The sequence below is a fragment of the Lissotriton vulgaris genome, unplaced genomic scaffold (genome assembly GCF_964263255.1).
Source record: "Lissotriton vulgaris unplaced genomic scaffold, aLisVul1.2 SCAFFOLD_709, whole genome shotgun sequence".
In the NCBI taxonomy this organism is placed as follows: Eukaryota; Metazoa; Chordata; class Amphibia; order Caudata; family Salamandridae; genus Lissotriton; species Lissotriton vulgaris.
In genome coordinates this window covers 624,304-647,179 of record NW_028245466.1, presented here as the reverse complement: position 1 = coordinate 647,179, position 22,876 = coordinate 624,304, and the positions used below count along the sequence as shown (strand labels likewise).

The following is a 22,876-nucleotide window of genomic DNA, read 5'->3' as shown; positions in this document are numbered from 1 at the left end:
CAGCACGACCAGGATCTGCTGGACCTCTTATTGACCTCAGCACTGAAAATGGTACTGTCCAACTGGAAAGACACAGCTAAGACGACGTACAAAGGCTGGCTCAATTGGGTGACGTACCTCAGAGGCGCAGATAGCATTGCACTGCAAAACTCACCCTGGAGACCGGCAACTAGGGGGATGTTGACATCACTGGATGAGTACCTGGACCCCTATGAATCCCGTGAGCTCACTTGAGAGGGACAACTGCCCACAAAACAAAACGCCACAAGCCCAAAATAGGCCCACAGCTAAAGTACGCTTCTTGTATGCTACTAGTGGGCCTGCTGCACTGATTGTGCCCCCACAGGAGTATCCCATGTTTTAAACATTTCCTCAGTTCTCTTCATCACAACGGAGACAGCGTGAGTCAATCTGCAATCTTTATTAAACATTTCCAATATCGAATGTTTAAAACATGGTTGGCTAAAGGCAAGCGAATACTGGTGTACTTTGGAATACTGGGACGAATTGGAAACTTTGGCGGGATAGGTTCCTGTTCTCCGCAGTGCGACAGGAATGAGCAAGAGAAGAGTGCTTTGTTTTGAACACTTTTAGAAAGTAGGCTTTTTCTTGTCTAACCATTCTGTCTGCCTCTGCCTGTTTGTGTATTGATTGTATGGTTTTGGAGTGACAGGGGCGGAGGATGTGCATGCACTGTCGACAGCCACTGGGGGGGTTGAGGTGTGCCTGGCCCTTCCTGGATGACTCAGAGCTGAACTGAATAGGGCTTGGCTGCATTTAGAGTAGTGGAAGGATATTTCCTTGCACCTGAATAGGGCCAATCTCTCTTGCACAATGCTGGCTCCACCCCCTGTGGTCATACTGCACCAGTGAGGACAGAACTGGTTTAGACTTGGCTCAGAGACCCTTGCAGAAAGAGAACAACAACATTTTGGGGTATAAGTATTAGACCTATTACCCCAGAACTTTAGACTACTTCTGGAATCAAGAGGAACTTTTGCTAAGGAGAAGAGCTGTGAGGAGGATTACTGCCCCTTTGCTGTGTGGGGTTGGCCTGCAGTTGCTGTTTCTGCCAAGACTAGGACAAACACTGGAACATTGCTCTGAACCTGCTTGGAGATCTCCAAGGGACTGTCCTCCTGTTCTGAAGTCTCAAGGCCACAAAGCCTTGACCCCCATTTTCCTTGAACTCTGTTGCTGTGAGTTCCTACCTGCCAGGAGGTGCCTGTTCAAGTTCTGGGCCTCTGGAGGTTGTTCCTGCAGTTGGGAGCTGGAAGAAACCTGAAGAACTAAGAAAATCGACGCATCGCTCTTCTTGCGGCTGTTTTTCCAAAGCAGCATTGCAGTGTAAGAAGAATCTCCATGCATCACTGCACCACTGCCAAAACCAACACAGCGCCTGTTGCCGCTGCAAGAAACGACGCATTGAGGGATCGCGGCTGAAGAAACAGACGCAGAGCCGTTCGGCGCTGCCGCATCAATCCTGACACATCCCGGATTTCCACGCATAGTACCTGTGCGGCAAGTTTTCCCGATGCATCACCTGCAGACCAGAACCGTCTCGGAATCAAAGCATCACTTCCCTCTACAGACAGGATTAGACGCATCGCCTCCTCAGTGTCAGGAACTGACATCTTTGTTTTTCGGTGCTTCCCATCTCTGCCACTGTTCGGCCTAATGAATTTGTACACATCTACAGGTACTTTGTGAGAAATCGCGCATCCATAGTTTTTTATAGACCCAGTTGTTTGAAACCTTTTTAAAGTCATATTCTTATTACATGTATGTTGGATTTTTGCTGTTTTGGTCTTGTTGAGTTTAGATAAAGATACTTTATTTTTCTAAACTCATGTGGTGTCCATTTGTGATGTTATCACTGTATTACTATGTGTTTTGAGTACAAATACTTCACACATTGCTTTGGGCAAAGTCTGTTTGCTTAGGTCAAGCTACCCAGGGGGTGAGCAGGGGTTATCTAAAGTGTGTATCCCCCTTATCCTGACTAGAAGCAAGGGTCCCTATTTGGACAAAGGTACCTACCTCTGCCAACTAGAGAACACGGTTTCTAACACTGTGCAAATACTCACTTTTTCACAAAAGATCTGAGCACCCTAAACTGAATGCCCCACCCTACTCCTGACATCAAAGCATCTTTCCCCCCATGGCTGACCCTCCTCCAACCTCTAACCTCCCTCACCCTTTCACCCTAGTAAAACATTCAGACCCATTTAGTGTGTTGGTTTCTGAACCCTCCAGCTCCTCCCAAACCCTTATCATTCAAAGAACCATATGTAATTCAAGGATAAAAACAGTAAGAAAAGCAATTGGAGGGACAGCGAGGAAGAGCTAAACTGAAGCTAAGGAGGTGACTCAGAAAATAAAAAAGGAAAAACAAGCATTGGCATAGCCAATAGGTCTCGCCTTTGGGACCTTATGTGTTTGGCCAGAACTTTTGGCTATGTTGTAGAGCATTGTGGCTTCGGTGCATCATGTTGAAAAGTTATAATAAAAAGTGTTAAGCAATTTTGTTACCTTGATACAAACCAAGACATCATCATTTACAAATGAAAAACAGGATTAAAAAAAGATTGTAACATAAAAAATCTCTTCTAGTTTTTTGTACTTATGTGGTATTGAATAGAATGTAATTATGTGACGTGTAATTATGTGGCACTGAGTGGTATTATGTGGAGTGTATTTATGTTTCATTGAGTAGAGTGTAATTATGTGGTATTATGGGGAGTGAATTTATGTTGCATTGAGTAGAGTAATTATGTGGCACGTAATTATGTGGCACTGAGTGGTATGTGGAGAGTATTTATGTTGCATTGAGTAGAGTGCAATTGCGATGTGCGAATATGTGGTACTGAGTGGTATTATGTGGAGTGTACTTATGTTGCATTTAGTAGAGTGTAATTACGTGGTGTGTAATTATGTGGTACGGAGTGGTGTTGTGGAGTGTATATACAGTGTATTGAGTAAAGTGTAATTATGTGGCGTGTTATTACGTGTCACTGAGTGGTACTATGTGGATTGTATTTATGTTGCATCGAGTAGAGTGTAATTATGTGGCAGGTAATTATGTGTCACTGAGTGGTATTATGTGGAGTGTATGTTGCATTCAGTAGAGTGTAATTATGTGTCGTGTAATTATGTGGCACTGAGTGGTAATATTTGGAGAGTGTGTTGCATTGAGTGCAGTGTAATTATGTAGTATATAGTTATGTGGCACTGAGTGGTATTATGTGGAGTGTATTTATGTTGCATTGAGTAGAGTAACTACGTGGCACTGAGTGATATTATGTGGAGTGTATTAATCTTGCATGGAGTATAGTGTAATTATGTGGCGTTTAATTATGTGGGACTGAGTCGAATGTGGAGTGTATTTATATTGCATTGAGTAGTGTAATTAGGGAAAAGGACCCCCGCCCTAGAACGTATCACATTAAAAAGCGGTTGCAAACTAATAATATAGCGGGGAGGACAGGCTGTCAAATCACCAAATGTTCACACAGGTGCCTCCTAAATCTGGACATGGATTGTGACATGTTAAGCCATGTAAAGAATTACAATGTAAAAGAGGGAAACTACTGGTTAAGATAATTGTATATTTGTCTTTTGTCGTGTGCATATAAATCTGTCAATTAAGCAAATGACAGCTGCTCAGCCAGCGCGTGTGGAAAAACAGTTTTTTACATTCCTTCTACAACTGCTTTACAGGGCAAGTCTGAAAGTATTTATTTAACTAAAATAATTTCTGAGTCCACACCATAAATACACCTGGTGAAGGCTTGGTAAAAACCGGTGGGGTGCGGGAGCTGAGCAACTAAAATAAATGACACAAGCGCAGCGCCAAAGCAGAAGCTGTGCAAACTTCTTTCCACTTTGGACAGGTGCAGCCAGGCAGCATCAAATATTTCCCTCTGTTACTGCAAGACCCTCTTGTACTGTTCTTCCCAGGCTGGTTTTATGCCATGCAAGTCCCACTGATGTGTCTACAGATGATGTATGACATTCTCATCCACTCTGTACCATTTGGCACTCCTGTTGCTCCCACCCACACAGGATTGGTTAGAAGAGGCAAAGACCAAAACAAGAGAGGTGTTGTTCTCCATAGAGCCCATGATGACGTCTCAACTAGAAGGATATAGGATAAAGGTTTTCTTGCAGCAGCCATTTTTGGGGCATGTGTCCCAACATAGGGTAAGGGCTGGAAATGCTCTGCAAACATAACCTAGTGTGGAGTCTCCTAAAATCCCACCTATAGCTGCTCTTCCAGTAACAGGGGCAGACAGCAGCCTGCACCCTGGGCATTTTGGGCACGGCAGCCTCAGGCACACTCTTGGTCACACACAGCCTGCCTGCAGCCAGGCCTGGGCAGAAGAACTCTGACCTACAGTTTACTGCAACACGACGGCCACTAAGGCAGCTGATCGCGCTGCTACTGCTAAAAAGCAAACAATTATTTTGAATTATTATTAACCCACTCGTTGGCTGCAGCAATAAGGAGGCAACGGGGCCTTCGTGATTAGGAAGCGGGGCACTCCCACTACCTCTGAAGTTTTGGGTCACTGAGTTTTTATCACTTATTACCAGCACCTCGACACCAACAGAGACCAGCCGAGGCCCAGGGATGGCGCTGCAGCAGGCATCGATGGGCTCTGTGGGCCAATGGCTTTGGAGGGTGAGGACTTCCCAGAGGCCAAAACTCCGGCCTTTACATAAACCGAAAGCAACCAGCGAGAGAAACACTATTGGGCTCTGGTCACGAGGCAGGGGCTGCAATCGCCATCTGCATCTCGGAGAGGCTTCTGTTCTGCTGGGTACCTGGGGTGAGTTAATTTACCTTCGTATAGTAGGAGGGCTGGCGCAGAAATAAGATCTGCTTTAGGAATTAAGCTAGTGACCACAGAGCCTAGAGTCTTCATGTGTCGCTATTTTCAATTACCACACCCAGTAATTACTTTGGCCGCAGAGGACAGTCAGTAGAGTCCGGATTTGAAACTGTGGTTGGTATAGCTCCATAATTGCAGACAGCGACTGTGCCCTGCAAGGCTGGCAGCAGCAGGCAGGCTCAGGCTGTTAGCCATGGAAATTCGGGTTTGCCGCCCAGCCTGCCTCCAGTGAAAATCCAGGCTGTTCTGACTCCTGTGAGTCCCAGTCAGTCATTGGCAAGGACCTTAGGTTGACTGGCAGTGGAAGCCGCGTCCTGGGGGAATCGCAATAGTGCCTTGTAGCAGTTGAATGAGTGTGACCCTAGCAGCAACATTAACACAACTGGGAGCCTCAAGCTGGCTACAGAAGCAGCGCGCACGCCAGGGGCAACGCCGCTCTGCTGCACTTCATAGTTAATCGAAGCACTTTCAGTTACAGCTCAGCTGAGACACATCGGGCCTTTGATTGTTCAAAGGAAGAAAAAAAAACTGTCCGCGCTCCAGACTGGCTGGTGCTCTGTTAGTCATTATATCTCGCCTTCAGGTGTCAGGGCGCACAGTGGACGGCGGCTGGGGGTGGCGGAGGCAAGACGAGAACAAAGAGGCAGGAAAACATGGCATTTGGAGAAGGCAAATCCGCACATTCACGACCTTAAAACCGCGTGAGAGAGAGAGAGAGAGAGAGAGAGAGAGAGAGAGACGAGAAGAGACGAGACGAGACGAGACGAGACGAGACGAGACGAGAAGAGACGAGAAGAGACGAGACGAGAAGAGACGAGACGAGAAGAAGAGAAGAAGAGAAGAGAAGAAGAGAAGAGAAGAAGAGAAGAGAAGAAGAGAAGAGAAGAGAAGAGAAGAGAAGAGAAGAGAAGAGAAGAGAAGAGAGAGAGAGAGAGAGAGAGAGAGGAGGAGGAGAGGGGGAGGAAGGTGGAGGGAGGGGAGGGAGGTGGAGGGAGGGAGGAGGAGGGGGAGGGATGGAGGTAGGGGGGCAAGGGAGGGGGGATAGGGAGGGATGGAGGTAGGGGGGCGAGGGAGGGGGGATAGGGAGGGTGGGAGAGGGAGGGGGGATAGGGAGGGTGGGAGAGGGAGGGGGGAGGGGGGAGAGGGAGGGGGGAGGGTGAGGGGGGAAGAGGAGTGGGGAGGGAGGGGGAGGCGGGAGCAATAATTGCTACTATATGGCGGCGGTCGCTCCTGCAAGTGAATCTTCACACGTGCATGCGTTGCAACTGAAGGAAATAGAAAGCGTGCACGGTTGTGGGTGAAAAAGGGGACCGAGGGCAAAAGGTCTCCTACTATGCAGCGCATGCGCACTGCGTAGGCGAGACCTAAAAAGGAGGGACAAGGATCACACCAGTGGCACCTTCCATACCAGAAACCATGAAACCAGCCCGATACCTATGTTCTCTAAAACCCTTTTGCTTTAATCTCAGATGTAAACACACAGTTTTACCATTATTATCTTACCCCTTGCTTGAAAAAAGGTATGCACACCCTTCTTCTGAAATGTTTGATCAGTTGCCTCAGCGACTATAATATGACAGAAGCCTGGCATGACAAAAAAGGTACAACCATCAACTGCACTTGGCATCTGGGCAAGCTTTTTCAAACTCTGCCTGTCTGAGGTGAAAATTCCCCCCCCAACAAACATGAGAACCCTTGGTTTAAAAGTTCACGATCCACATGTTTCATCCTAAGTGAAAATCTGTGGGTCCTTTGGACTTCATTATCCCAGTTCCACTCTTCCAGCTCTGGAAATGCACTCTGGAAAAAGCTGGCAATGAACCTCCTTACATTGCCACCTTCCTCTATCCCCAGAATTCTTCAGTTATTGCAGCGTTGCCCATTCTCAAACTCTGCCAATTTCCATTGGGTGTCCATTATGTGTGCCTCATGCACTGCTGTTTTACCCTTTATAGGGGTCACACCCCCCTTCAGCACTACAGCTCAGCTCTCTACTGCTAGAATCTTTTCGTAAATCTCAGAGTATAGTTTTGAGATCCCCAGTATTGCCACTTGCAATTTCCTGGTGGCAGCATGATCTCTCAGACTCTGCAAGGGTCTCTTCTCTATGTGACATGAACCCTTGATAGATGAAAGTTGGTGCCTCAGCTAACAACTCCTGGGTTGCATGATCTTGAGTCCCAGGTAAAGTTTCCAGATCATACTGTGTTGACAAATAATCCCACTTCGGGTCACCACCAACACCGGCCTTGCGTGCTGCAGTTCCTGGGACTGTTGACCAAGCATTAGTGTTCACATTTCCCCTGAGGGAGGATCGCTCTCTTCGCTACCCTCACGGCTATCCTCAGACTCATTCCCGACCTGTCTGTCATTATGAAAAACATTCTGCAACCTCAGTGTCTGAACCATTTTTGCCATCAGATATGTTGCCCTTCTTGTGGTTTGCCTTTCCCAGATCTCCTCCAGTAGGTAGTCTCATGGACTGGGGAACCCCTCACCTCTTGCTCCCAGAGTGTCTCTCCATGACTGTCACCAGCTATTGTCACAATTACTCCTATGCCCGGATTAAGGCCTCCCCCAGTCTCTGGCTCTTGTTCCCCTTGGATCCCCTCCACGGTACCCCCAGGAGCCTCCTTCAGGCGTTTACTAACCTGTTGTCCTGCATTCCTGATTTGACTAGACCAGTCTTGCGTTGATGTAGGAAACCATCAATATTGGCCATATGTGACTCTTTAGATATGATAAGGAATGTGTCCTCCAGACCTTTTTGCCCCTCCCATCGATATATTCTCTAGGCAGGTTGCTCTTCTCCATCAAGTTTCTTTCCCCTCCATTGATCTTGACGTGGGACTCAGATGATCCTCCTGCAAATCATAACTTGCCCCTGCTCACACATTGACTTCCTTATAAATTCTGCAATAGTTGGCCCGGCTGAGTTTGCCAAGCCCAACCACTCTTCCTGGTTTACTGTAATGATCAAGGAAACGCCTTGGAAGGCTCCCTATTGTGCTTTCCGCAGCCCCTTCCAGACCCCATTCTGAGGGCCGTTGTGTTTCGAGCCTTCAGGACTCGAATATTCTTGGAGGCCATTAGACGAGCCACTGACCTCCAGGTATCCCTTCACTTGCCGCTGGCATCGCAGCATCCCATGCTCCTGATGCTAGCGAGCACACAGCAGGCGTTCTATTGCACCAGTAAACAGACAGCTCATTCCGCTTGTCTAACAAAGCCACCATGCCATTCTCCAGCAGCAACAACAGCTGTGTCTGATGCTCTTGAGGGGAAAACCGCGGTTCAGAACACTTTTGAAATCATGTGATAAGAAGTTGATGCTTTTTTTCGACAATGTCTTGGTCTGGCGAAATGGAGTGCTAGGTCTGGTCATCTCAAATGGCCGGCATCCTACTTTAGCCCTGTATTGCCTCCCTGTGCAAATGGCAGTGTCATCACCTTTCACTGCAGTCTGGGCTGTACCCAACCCAGACAAGGGTTATTAGAAGGGACCCAAGGTGATTGAGGAAGGCCCTCGTGAATGTCATTGGGATGTTCGCAAAAAGATAGAGGAATTTGGGCAATATCACCATTTTGGCCATGGCCACCCTCCTGGCCAGTGAGAGAGGCATCTTGGACCATCGCGGGATCCTGTTTTGCAGCCACACAACAGCCTGCTGTAATTATTACATTAGAGTAAGTGGAATCTCTGCTGATCCTATCTCCCAGGTATCAATCCACAGAATCTGCCCACGTCAGAGGAAAATCCATATAAATTGTACAAGTTGCTGGGGTCAGGGGGAAAATTACAGACTTGACCCAGTTGACAATAATGCCAGTTAGTCTGCGAAAATGGATGAACTTCCGCATAACAGAGAACTTATGGGCAGGGTCTCTGACATAGACCGTGACTTCATGAGCACACATGGAGACAATTAACCTCCGATACATAACATTTAGCCTGTGCTCTGCATGATGCTGCCAGAGTCAGGCTGCCAGGGGCTCTTGCAATTGCAAACTGCAATGGGGACAGCAGGCATCCCTGACGCGTACCTCTGCTGATCGAGATAGCAGGCAAGACCAAGCCGTTCACCCGATCCCGGGCAGAAGGAGAGGCATAGAGTAGAGCAATCTATTTCAAAAAGCTTGGTCTTATACCAATGCGCTGTAGGAGGGAGAACAGGTAAGGCCACTCGAAAGAATCAAAAGCTCTTGTGGTGTCTAAGAAAGCCACTACAGTAGGCAGGTCAGGGGTCAAGGTGTGAAGCACCACAAACAGCGTGCTCAGATTTTGCATGGTAGACTAGCTGGGCACAAACACCGACTGATCCGGGCATGCAATTTGTTGGGAGGAGTGGTAACAGGAGGTCAGCAAGGAGTTTAGCCAGTATTTTGTTGTCAACATTAATCACCGACAAAGGCGAATCTCAGTTGTCTGGGGGCTGAGCACCATGACGAAGAGCATCTCTCAGACCGTAGATGGGGTAGTACTCCAGTGATCCGAGATCCCTCATTTATAGACCATAGGAGCAGCCCAATAATTAAGCATACTCTTTGTAGAACTGGATAGTACTTCCGTCTAGTCACAGGGGTCACAGGGCCTTACCGCTAGGCATGCTCCGAATGATGTGGATAATATCCGCCATGTCGAAAGACACGTCCAGGTATTGTCGATGGGCACTGTCCAGCCATAACAGTTGTATAGTATTAAAGTATTCTTGTATGGCCTTAGGGTCACTACTAGGGAGGATCGGTAAAGATCGGTGTACTATTGCAATATCACACGCATCAGTTCTCTAGAGTAGCAGTGCTCAACATCCGCACCCAAGATGTATGTGATACAGGAGGTACCATACGACGCTCGGAGCAAAGATGTAAGAGTTTTTTTCCAGCCCTGTTGCCCTACACCTTAAAGTTCTACTCATCACACCCAAAGAAACAGTGAGCTATATGAGATAGTGTGCAATGAACCATCTACTAGTAAACACACACACAATCAACTTGTGGTATGTGTACACCATGAAACGCAAACCCCCATGAACATTCTGAAATGCTATATGGTGAAAGAGCAAGGCAGGACCTAACATTTAACAACTGAGTAATTATACTCTGTCCTCTTGGGAGACAAGGAGGTAAGTCACAACCCTTTCCTTCCCATCCACAACCTGGGACAAAGTAGCAGCTACACGTTAAGCGCTAGAATTAATAGTCAAATATTATGATGCCACAATTCAAATATTTCTAATGCTGATGCAGCACATTCTTGGTTCACAAACTCAAAAGCATTCCTGCACTCATCTTACAAAACAAACACTGTTGTTATGCCAAGTTCACAACATGTTTATAATGTTACAAAATCCCCTAACAAAACTTAAAGTAATATTCAGCTATGCCTAAAAGAACTCCATATTTTAGAAAAAAAGAGCAACCCATATGTCCATGTGAACTGGGTATTAAGCATTAGCTTCTAACAAGTGTTCACATGGAACTCATTCATAAAGACAGTCTTCTATTTCACAGAACGTTTCTGTGTGGAAATAAATCAAAACCAGAAGATTTAGAATTGTAGAACAGTACACATCTGTCCCAATCAATTTGAAACATACATTCTGTAGCCTGATCCTAGCTGTCATAACACTCAATTCAGCCGAAGTGAGTTGTTTATTCTTTTGTTATTTGTACAAAAATAGTCAAAGTATCTACATCTATGTACAAAGGCACGTATTGTTTCAGTTGTACGTGTTTTAAGAAATAAGTGATAAATGCTTTACAAGGCAAATGCAAGTCCCATAAATCAGAGTGCAACAAAAACATAAATAACTGCAGAGGCATATTGGTTAAATGCTTGTGGTAATTAGCAACACTAATCAGGACACTTTACAGAGTGTTAGTAGAGTTAAACAAAAAGCACACCATGTAACAAATTATTTATTTATTTTTTTCCAAAAGGAAACCAAAAACAAGTTAGCAACTCAAAACACAAAAAAACCCCATGAGAACAATTTAGAAACTTTATATTACACGCAAATATAAGTCGGGACTATTTTAAATTGGTTTTGTCCATATGCTGTATGGCGCCTGCCTTTTTGGCTTTAGCTTGCTGATGTTCTCCTTAATTAGACAGTGAGGCAGACTACAATAAACATCCGATTTGGCTACCTATTATAAAATGTTAGCAGTGCACTAAAATCAACATAAACCAAAATAATAACATTGTGCTTTTACAGTATGCTTTTCAGGTTTCTGCACAAGGTAGAACCTTCTAACCACAAATTATTATGAAGATGGTGGTTGAAACCACAAATTTTAAGAATTAATCTGTCACTTATAATCAGCATTACAATCCAACTAACCGAGATCTCAGCTAAATTTACAATTATATTTAAGAATTTTAAGAAAAGGATATTTTGGCAAGAATCGTCGTAAGGTAAATTTAAATACCCACCAAAGTCAGCACTAAAGATAATATAGTTTATTTTTTCCAAGACCATGAGGGGTGTTTTGAAATTAAAGAGAGCTTCACGTCTTACCTGAAATTCTTAAAAACATAATGATATGAGAACATGGCAAAATTAATCAAGAAGACAATAAGGCTTGAATCCACAAAGGCACAACAATTCCGAGATGAGTAAAACAAGCTGTGGCAGTTTCCATATACTTTGCACATGTTACCACACTCTCAAGGAAACGTTATTTCCCAACAGACTTTTGAAGTCGAGGAAAAAAATGAGTTTGAGTAACCCTGCTGCGCACAAATATAAGCAGCGGCAGCACGTGCAGAATGTCTCGTAAAAGTGCTTAGATGAGGCAGGCCGTGGAGACCCAGCAGGAGGTCACGATTTAAATTGCGGCATTATTTGAAGGGGGCCTCTTACTGCACTCCCTCCCCCTTCACCTGTAGTCATCCAAATGTATCCCACCGAAGCAAATCTAACATTCCTAAAGCGGTTCTTCTAAATGTGTGCATTGAGAACCCTCGAGAATCAGGCCATGTTAAAAATCAATAAAACCGTAATTGCTCAGAGTCGAACAATAACATAAGCCATGTGGCTAGTATTTGTAATTGCGAGTTTTTAGACTTAAATAACACACAACCTACTATATGTATGCACAATTGAAAAGGATAACCTGCTAGTAAACAAAGACCATTGTTGCTATAAGGTTATGGGGTCCTGGAAGTCCCTCTGGGCAGATTGTTAGTACATACACACTTACATTCTACTGGCTTTTTACACGATGCAGAACAGTTTATGTAAATAAATAAAACCACAGATTTCCATGGAGTCATTCGCTGTTCAAGGAAGATGCATCTGTTAGTGGCATCATCTACGTTGAAGATCATTTCGAAATTTAATTGAATAAAATCCTCAAATGGCTTTCCAAAATTATCCATCCAGGAATAAAACGATTTCCCTGAAATCAAGAAACTCGATATCTTGCAAACTTGACAATGCGAAAGTAATAGAAAACCGTTTCATAAAATTAAAGTGTTCACATGTTGAACATCTGGCTCCCTCTTTTCTTACAACATCTGCGGGTGACAAATGATTTTCAGAATAATGTCTGTGGGAGACAAAAGGAAATAAACCAGCGCAAAGGACTTTATATTTTGGAGCACTATTGGGTTTCTGAATGTTCAATTCCAAAAGTAGTGTCTTTAGAAATACAAAGTTACTTCAAAGGAAGGCGTTAAGCAACCACGGGCATGAATTGACATGCAAATTCCAGTTTCGTCTATTTTCTTACAAAAATATATCGGTCTCTTGGAATGAGAGTGCTTGTCACTTTCTAATTTAAAGCACCAGTGGAAGGCGAGCAGCGCCTCTGTCACCACCAGGACAAGTCTAAAGGCCTAATCCACTCCTAGTGCTTTAAGTTGTCGCTCAATCTCTTCATCCGATATGGTATTCGCTTTGGATGCAGAAGCAGATGGTAATCCTTTGCCAGCTGATGGAGCTTTTGACATCTGAAAAAAATGATACCAATTGAGACATTCGTGTAATATGCAGCCATTCAAAACAATAATAATGTATAAATGGTTTTGTTTAATGAACTAACAATTACTTAAGGGGGTGAATCCTCCAATCTCCACATTAATGTGTGTGAAAAACTACGTTTTTCAGGTGTACCAACCCTCCACCCAGCCTTAGTCTTCCTTCGGTATGGGGCCTCAAGGGAAAAAATGTCGGCAACTCGTGATTGGACTAAAAGCAACGTGTGTGTTGCTATCATAATTCACAAAGATGGAGCGCAAAAAGATTTAAAAAGGTATGACCCAAGAAGGCACCAAATGAAGCACAGAAGTCTTAGCTACACAAGACTGTATTACAGTGATGAACAAGATGGTTACAATTAATTGCGGCATTGCAAGCTATTTTGAAGAAATGTTTTACAATTCCATTTGGGAAAAATGAAGACATATTGTGAACATGGTGCTAAACTATAGAAATATATGTTGTTTTAAGTGAAAAACCAAACATCTGCATGCTTCATTTGACGCCCACCTATAGGCTATTACAGACCCAAGGACAAATCTTATTTTGAAAATCGTGCAAGTAAACAAAATGCAACAATCTAGAAAAAAAAATGTTGACAAAAGTTCTTCAAAACATAGCAGTTTCGCAAAATTAACAAACATACTTTTTAGTGATAAAAAGAACAACTAAGTTGAAAACTTTAATGAAGAACTACTACAAATCCTACTGTCAGAAGAGACCTTGCTTGGAAGTTAGGGATGGACTGTTTCTGTTGGAGGAGACCCAAGACTGATTTGCCTATCTCTATTGGCATCTGGGTAAAAAACAATAGTCTGGAACATGCCCATAACTTTATTGTTTATTATATTAGGAAATCGGATGGGTATGCTCAGACTTCGATCCAATGCACTGTAACAAGGGACTCAACCTAGATGGCAACAATTAGTCTAGCTTCCCTTTGTTTTAATGTCTGGAGGGGATTTTGCCTTGTAGTTTGGACAGGATGGTTCCTACTGGAGGAGGACCAACACTGATTTTCATATGGCTTCATCTCTATCTCGAGTGGCACAGTGGGTGAAAAACAATGGTCTAGAACATGGCTACTTGTAAACATGTCCCAGAGGACCGCAAAGTACTTTTTGTATCATGACTGAGGGCTGCACTGAGGCCAGCAATGCAAGGGTCGGGGTGACGAAAGGTGGGTGTAGGGGGGCGCAAGGCAGAGGCATAGGGGAGACAACAAACCGAGCCTTCACAAGACTTCTGTCTGCCACCAACACTCTATTCTCATGCACCAAGAATTAAAGTCAAAGCATTAACTTCTAATGTAAAATGTGAATATTGAAAGTGGTACTCAGCTGGTGGCTGAATTACAAAATGCGAAACCATAAAACCTGGTATTAGTCCTCCCTTCCCCACTTGACGAAACTTTGTGATCCTAGGCAATTGGTTAATTTCACTTTCCCGCCTATTTTTTTTATTACCACATGTAAGAGCCCCATTGAGTTCAGGATGTGTTCAGTACGAAACCTTCTCTTGTGTTTTATCTAATAAATTATAATGTTGGTCCAATCATATAACAACCAAGGCTACACACAAGGTGCACCTGACAAATGACGTTCCACTTGGTTCTCTAATGGCATTGTTTTTTTAATGGGGGAGGCATGAATGTTTCCAAGATCGGGTTTGAAAAATATCACTGCTAATAAATGCCTCTCAATGCAGTGATATAATCTGACCTACTAAGTTAAAACACTCATGAATGTTAATAAAATACACTTTTTTGAAGATGGCAGAGAGTTTATAATGTTTTTACATGTTTAGTGCAAGATGTCTTTAAAACTAAAGCTGTTCCTAAAAATAAGTTGTCTAGGACACCTTCTTTTCCTCTTTACTGTTACTTTAGTTAACTTGTAAAGTTTCTTTCACAGCCTTCAAAGTTTTCCTACTGTCAAGCGGACAGCAGCCCAGGGCTGCTGTCCACCAGGGGGCTGCAATTAAAGGTCAGGAGGGACACATGCAGCCCGTGCATTAGGTATCCCTGGTCTAAAACATGACATAAATTACGGTAACTAAACAAGTATTCACAAAGACAACAGGTCTGGAGTTGATTGCCAGTCTTTTAGCTTTATCGTTGCTTGTTTTGTTATGAATTTTGCAAAACTGTATTGTTGGAGAAGATGTAGGACCCTCATTAACTAAAAAAAACTAAATCTGAATAAAAGCAACAAAAATATTTGAATCAAAAACCAAATTGCCATGGTAGTATTCCTGACATGTAAGCAAACTACTTTGTGAGTGGATGTGCTCCTTGTGAAAGGGAAGAATTCCATCACTCACAGCGACTTTAGTCAATGGGCTAAGTGGGTCGACCCACTGCCCAATGATGTGAATTACACAATAATCGACCAATGGATGAAGAGGGCTGACAGCATGGCCCTTGGCTAAATATATTGCCAAAGAATTTCAGTAAACTCAAACGGTCATGGCTAAAGCTAGAATCAAAAAAGGCAGGACAGAATTTACAGAGAGACTGCTTTAATATTTTCTGTGTGGCTCTTGCTTTCTTCAGGTCAACATATTTTTAACACAAAGGCTCATTTTTAGGTCTGGCTTGACCATGACAAAGGAGTGAGTTTGCTAGACGTAGTGGTACAAATTCTTTAAATTATACATCCAATGTACTTTGCCTCCAATGAGAAGAGTTTTACTGTTTTCTATTGACTATTTCATGTATCATTACACCTACAATGTAGTGCGCCTACTGGAAGGTATGATAAAATCTTTAAATCTGAAAGATATACTTAATCATCATACTGCTTGTCACAGTCAATTCTTTATCACCTTTATATGCAGAAATCACATTTATGGCAATTTCTTTCCTAGCATGTCCACTTTGGCAGTTGTGTTATAAACAGCATTTGTGCATTCAAAACATGTACGTAGCATAGTGGATGCTCATTTTACATGTGTTGGCACATTAAAGCCATAGCTATGGACTTTGACAGTGCTTATTATATCTACAAGGCTAATAAAGCTGCTGCAATCTTTACAGAGAAGGTCCCCATAAAATACTTTTTTCTGAAGTATATTTAAACACACTTTACAGTCACCGAGTGACAACAACTGTCATAATGATGTATGTGGTTTGCCCACGGAACTGAATGAAGTGTATGTCCTTTTTTTATTGTTCCTTTGTTGTAGAGCGGTTTGCAGACTAGGGGGTGAATAACTTTCTCAGCGTCCAGTTAGTAACCGCTGGAACAGAGATTTTTTTTTATGTGATTGCCATCTGAAGCACATCACTTCACGTATCCTTGCTTACTCTGGGATGTGTTAAGTAGCTTCATTATTACTTTTGAAAAAAACGTGTTGTGGAGTCTTACTGAAAGGTATTTAGCTACATCTCTGTACTGCTGACTATTAAAATTGGTATCATTTAACGTGCATTTTATGTCTGCGAAAATTTCGGTAGTAGTATATGGTGTGGAACCAATCCATCCACATGGGTTTGAACTTTCATTTGCAGGCAGTGAAACACATTGAATCTATAAAGGTGTAGGTCACTCAGCCAAAAAAATATATTCAGAACATGAGGGAATCTGAACACATCGGTCCTGCCGACTTAGTTAGTTCACAACATCTGCTTTTCTCAGATTTGATATGACATTCAACATAAATTTGCTCTGCTGCACTATGGCCAATTACAGCGTCTAACCGATCTTATTGACTTGTAGTGCTTGTTGTCACAGCAATGGGGCTTCATAATGCTGTACATAATAGGAATTTTTGTTACTCAACTAGGAAGGTCTCACTTTATCCTGCTGGGATTCAAACAATGTATCTGCAAGTCTGACTTAAAATTCAACATGATGTGCATGAACCCACGATTAAAGGAAAAATCACTGTGGGACTGAAATTGGGAGTTTTTTAATATTGCACAATATAGCAATTTTGTCAAAAGCAGATCTTTTGAACGAACTTAATGAGTTCATTTTTGGTAGTCAACTTTCAGAGAAGGAAGACTATGCAGTCTAACTTCAAAGGCAACCCTCTCTTTTTTCCAATTTGATGGCACTGATTTATCAGAGTGATGATCGATCGTGTATAATTTAGTTGCTTTACTCCCATTAATGTATTAGTAAAGTAGGCACCATAACATAATCGTTTTTGGTGATGTTGTCTGTGTGAATAAGCAGTGTGCTGATTAATTACTCTGAATACAAGTGCCAGTACAGTTGGCATATGTATTCTCTATGAGCGCCTTTGATACCGCATCTCTGTGCAAGAAAGCCCTACATAACGGGACTGTTTGATGTGATTTAAGAATGTACAAGTGTCATGAAGAAAGCACCTAGGTGCTAGTAAATTGACCAAATTTCACATAGGCCTTGATAGAACATAAACTTAGGCTGCGAGAAGAAGAGTTCTCAAAGCCTTTCCAAAGGCATTGTGATCTTCAAAAGTGGTGATACAGTTTGTTCCAGAGGAACACTGCTTGCACTGATAATGCTTCTCAATCTGATCATGCTTTTTAAAAAGTAGGGACAGAAAGAAGGACGAAATACAATGATAAAACGGAACTAAAGGGACTACAGAGACATTTTTCAAAGCAGACTGGGTAACTTAATAGAGGCCTTGGTTATAAACACACAGAACCTTGAACTCTCTGTGTGGCGTTAATTGAGAAGCCACAGTAATTCTGAAATGCTGGAAGTAAGCAAGCATTGTCTTTTTGACATTTGAGAAGCCTTGCCACGGCAATCTGCAATTGTTTCAGGCTTTCTGATACTGAAGAGAAAATGCAAACATAGACACAACTAGTATAATGTATCCTCAACAAGCCCAAAGCGATCCTGAATGTTTTATGGTAATCGGTCAATGAATGGCATCCATGATGTGGGAAGTGAATGTGATGTGGGAAGCTATGTGTCCTGATTGACACCACAGGATTTAGCGAGGGGAACTGGGAAAGGGCATGCCCAGGGTGGTCCATGCCATTTTTTTTGAGAGATGTGTTGGCTAGAGCAACTGCTACCATAATCTGCTTGGATGGATTTATTCTCAGTTTTTTAGCACCCAAAGTAATGCTGTCAACACTGGATAGTCATATTTACAATAACAGCTTTAGATTAAATATGTGTATCTGCTTTATTAGAAATTGCTTGTAGGTATTTATTAGCACTGGATAACAACACGGTTACGTGCTTGACATTGCTGTTCTCATTTGGATTGACAGCATTTAATGTCTTCATAGCACAAGGTGAACATTTGAAAATGTATCCAAAGTGAGATCTTTATAAATAAGTGTTTAAAGTGCATTTCTTTATTGTGGATGGTTACTGTAAGCAATGTAACATACATGCAAACTACATTGAACACAATTGCGTGATTTATCCTACCTTTCCAGAGATCTCGATCCCAATCTCATCCAGAACCTGGTTTACAATATCCTGGCTTTCATCTTCATCCTCCGACCCATCAAAAATGTCATCCAGAGTATCATTTACTAAAAGAAAATAAAGGTTATCCATGCATCATCACAAGCACATTTTATCAAACTAAATCTAAAAAAAAAAAAAAAAAAAAAAAAAATAATCAGACTGATGACAAAGGAAAATGTTACTACCCAGTATGCCTCTGCTTTTGGCATGTAGTGCTATAGATTCACATGCTTAGCATAAGTCCGCCATCTAGTGTTGGGTTTGGATGTGTGTAAGTTGTTTTTCAAGGAAGTATTTCGAGTCACGAGGTGACTTCTCCTCTTGTTTGCAATGTGCATAATCCTGGACTCTATTGTTAAATTGTTTTCCGCACGGCGGGTGAGGATGGAGTGCGAAGGATAATGTATCGCAGTGAGATAACGATGCGAAAAAATTGTAATATATAGTTAACTGCAACCAACACAAGAGGGTGGTCACGTGAATCTACAGCAATACACGCCACAAACAGATGCTTACTGGGTAAGTAACATTTTCCGTTTGAGGCATGTGTGGCTGCAGACACACATGCTTAGCATAGACTGTAAAGCAGTTTTCCTTCACAAGCAGTGGCTAACCTGTGGAGGTTGCAGTTGTTTGAAATAATGTCCGCAGAACTGCTTGACCCACATTAGCTTTCTGACGGGACCAGACATCTACAACGAAATGTTTTGTAAATGTATGCAGAGTAGACAATGTAGCTGCTTTACATATGTCAGCTATAGGTATGTAGTATACGAGGGCCCTTTTTACATCCGACATGGGTAAAGCCCTTTCGACAACTGAGTCAGGTGGTGGAAAAAAATACTGGTTATTCGATAGATTGATTTAGGTGGAACTGAGATACTATCTTCGAAAGGAATCTTGCATTAGTTCTCAGTATCACTTTGCCTTTATGTATTTGGAAGAATGGTTCTTCTAAGGGTAATGCTTTAAGCTCAACAACATCTCGGACTGAAATGATTGCAATTAAAATTTTTATCTTCCCAGTTTGGAACTGGACGGGACAGGAGTGTAGGGGCACAAATGGAGGACCCATAAGCCTTGTTAACACAATGTTAAGCTTCCAAGTAGGTCCTGGTGATACACTAGGAGGAACGACTCTTTCAAGACACTCTAGAAAGGCTATAACCTCTTGCGTGCATCGGACGGCCCCCGGTCATCTGACGTCACTGTGGGCATGTGTGTCGGATGGCTGGGGGCGGTCTGATTTGCGCACGCATAGAATTCGCCCGCACAACGGGGAAATGTGCGCTGAAACGAAGTGGTTAGTTGTAGGAATCCTGAATAGAGAAGTGTGTTGTCTGTTTTGGATATATGCAGCTTCAGCTGCTAAGTGTAGCCTTATGGATGTAAAAGCTAACCCAGAGGCATACAAATGAAAAAAATAACAGACAATATCCTGCACTTTTGCTACCAGAGGATTCATGTGTTTTGAATGACAGTAGTGAACAAATATTTTCCACTTTGCCACATAACAGGACCAAATAGTGGGCCTTCTTGCTTCTTTAAGAATGTCCATACAAGGTTGAAGTAGATTTAAGTAACAAAACTCTATGGCTTCCTGAGCCATGACACAATGTTGAGGGACGTGGGATCTGGATGTCTGACTGGCCCATGGTTCTGAGTAAGAAGGTCCTGCTTGTTGGAGAGTACTTGGTGGGAAACTACTGATAGTTCTAGGAGGGTAGAGAACCATGGTTGTCTCGCCCATGTGGAAGCCAATAAGATGAGGGTAGGATATGCCTGCCGAAGTTTGCGAACTACAAACGGAAGTAGGTGGAGAGATGGAAAAACAAGCAAATATCCAGGACCAACTCATCCATAGTGCGTTGTCCCTGGATTGTGGGTATGGGAACCTGGAGGTGAAGATTGGGCATTTGGTGTTTTACTTTGGGGTGACCCCAATGTTTGAAAAAAAATGAGAGGAGTTGTTGCAGGATGAGTTCCCATTCGTGGACTTGTAGGTTCCTCCTGCTGAGGAGATCTGCAAAGTCGATGTCCACTCCTGGGAGGTACTCCGCTAACAGGTGAATGTTGTACCAGAGAACCCATCTCCAGATGTTCTGTGCTAGATGAGAGAGCTGAGTGGACCTGGTGCCCCCCTGTTTTTGCAGATAATACATGGCAGTCATGTGGTCTGTTTTGATGAGGACCAACTTGCCAATTTGATAGAGAAGGAAGTGTTTGAGCGCTAGATGAACAGCTAGCAATTCTAGGTGAATGATATGGAGGTGCATTTGACTGATTGTCTAGCGTCCCTAGACAGTGCGGTCCCATGAATGCGCCCCCAACTTGTGAGGGAAGCATCCTTAGTGATGGTTCCCTGTGGAACTGGGTCTATGAAAGGCCATCTTTTTAGGGGATTATTGGTATTCAACCACTGTAGGGATGTGCAGCCCTGATGGCTCACCAACATAAGATCTTCCAATTGACCCTTCGCTTGAGTTCAAGGATACACTACGCACTTCTGCAACTAACGCATATCGAGTCTGGCATGAGGTACTATGGCTATGTATAAAGCCATGGTCCCTAGGAGATGCATAACTGTCCTCAATGTTACCTGTTGATGAGGCTGAACCTGGGGAATGAGCACCTGAAATGACTGAACATGGGCAGCATTTGAGTAAGATATCCTTTGCTGAGAGTTGAGGATGGCTCTTAGTAAGGTTACATTTGAAGGGGTTGGAGGTGAGACTTGACTACATTGACAGTGAAGCCTAGTAGAAGAAGTAGGTTTATGGGGGCTTGTGCGTGTTGAAAACACTTTCGATGGGTTGTGCTTTTGAGGAGCCAGTCATTCAAAAATTGGAAAATGTGTATGTTTTGCCTGCAGTGATGAGCAGTTACTAGTGCAAGACATTTGGTGGAAACTCTGAGGGCTGTAGTGACCCCGAATGGGAGCACTTTGAATTGCAAGTGTTGCCTGTTTAGTACGAACCTAAGGTATTGGCGATGGGCTGGGTGAATTGGAATGTGAAGTAAGTGTCCTTCAGGTTGAGTGAGGCCATGAAGTTGCCTGGTTGTAAGAGTGGGATGACAACTTGAAGAGGGGCCATGTGGAAATGCTCTGAGCGATTGTACCCGTTTAGAGGTCCGAGGTCCAAGATTTTCCTTAAGGACCCATCCTTTTTGGGAATGAGGAAGTAAAGTGAATTGACACCTGTGCTTTGCTGTTGTAATAGTACAGATTCTATACCCCCTTACCCTTTTTTACATTTATTTTTTAGAAGTGCCTGAGCTTCCTCTTCGAGCAACTTGTGATGTTCTGTTGAGAGTCTGTGGTTGTGAGGTGGAATGTTTGGAAGTGAGCTCCAGACAATAACCATGTTGGATAATATCCAACATCCACTTGTCGGAGGTGATATTCCGACTTGTGGGAAATAACTGTTTTAGTCTCCCCCAACAGGTGTGGTATGATCCGGGGAGGGGGAGGGTGGTTGGGGGTTGAATGGCAAGTCAAGGGTTGGTGGTGGATACGGAAGGTCTGGTAAAACCGCCTGTGTGTCTGCCCCTGGAATGGTTTCCTCCATGAACACCTATATTATGCCCTTGGGGAGGATGTTTGGGTATGCGTCTTAATGTATGATGTGGGTGGAAGTCTGTCGGGAGGGTGTTTTTGACCCTACATGATATGAGGAGCAGCGAAAAGTCTTGCACTGCGATGGGGTTTGCAATGCTCCTATTGCCTGAGCCGTCTCATTGTACTTTTTGATTTTTTTCCAAAAGGGTGTCCACATGGGGTCCAAAAATATGTGCCCATCAAAGGGAAGAGCTAGTAAGTTTTATTGAACCTCAGGCTGTTACTCTCAGCCAGGCATGTCTCAGAAGGAGCAGACTTGAATGTATGCCCCTAGCCGCTGTGTCACCAACATCGAGGGCACAACAAATTGTTCTATTAGATAAGATTTCCCTCAGAGGCAATTTTATATGCCCTCTTTTTGTGTTCTTCAGGGAGAGGCTTGAGAATCTCCTCCATCTCGACCCAAAGGGGCTCTGTCAAGGCGTGATAAGAGTGCAATGGAGTTTGCAATCCTCCAAAAGTTGGCAGATTTTAGCACCCTTTTACACGCAGCATCTCTTTTCCTGCTCATGTTATCTGGTGGGGGTGCATCACCAGATGTTTGAGAGTTGGCCCTCTTACAGGCTATAGCTACAACTAGTGAGTAAGGCGTAAGTTGTCCCTTAATGTATGTAGGGTCACTGGGTGAAGGTTTGTATTTTTTTTAATTGACTCTGGGAGTGATGACTCCAGCCCTAACGGGGTTGTAAAAAATATGACCGTGTCGGAACATACCCTTGAGCATTGGCAGATAGTGTACCAAACGCTGATTTGAGGAGAGGTTTTCAAAAAAAAGGTCTACTTCTAAGGGCTTAGTGTGTAGTAGGACTTTGTGGAATGTGGCCGTCCTACTTATGGGATCATCATAAGTGGTAGTATCATCAAGAGGGGAAGGATTTGCCAGATATAAATCCGGGTTTGTAATATCTGGTGGCTCCGTACCATATAAATGCCATGGATCCTCTTGAGGTG

The 22,876-nt window shown here is 43.3% G+C and overlaps 1 protein-coding gene across 1 annotated transcript in view; it reads right to left on the bottom strand.

Moving 5' to 3' along the window:
• Window positions 1-10,803: 10,803 nt before the first annotated feature.
• CHMP2B (charged multivesicular body protein 2B) overlaps window positions 10,804-22,876 on the bottom strand; it is an 87,879-nt gene continuing 75,806 nt past the window's right edge. The window contains exons 5-6 of the mRNA XM_086949079.1: window positions 18,265-18,371; window positions 10,804-12,852 (exon numbers count right to left, since the gene is read on the bottom strand). Of these exons, the coding sequence (XP_086805205.1) occupies window positions 12,739-12,852; window positions 18,265-18,371 (221 nt within the window). The 3' untranslated portion in view covers window positions 10,804-12,738. The remainder of the gene's footprint in view (window positions 12,853-18,264; window positions 18,372-22,876) is intronic.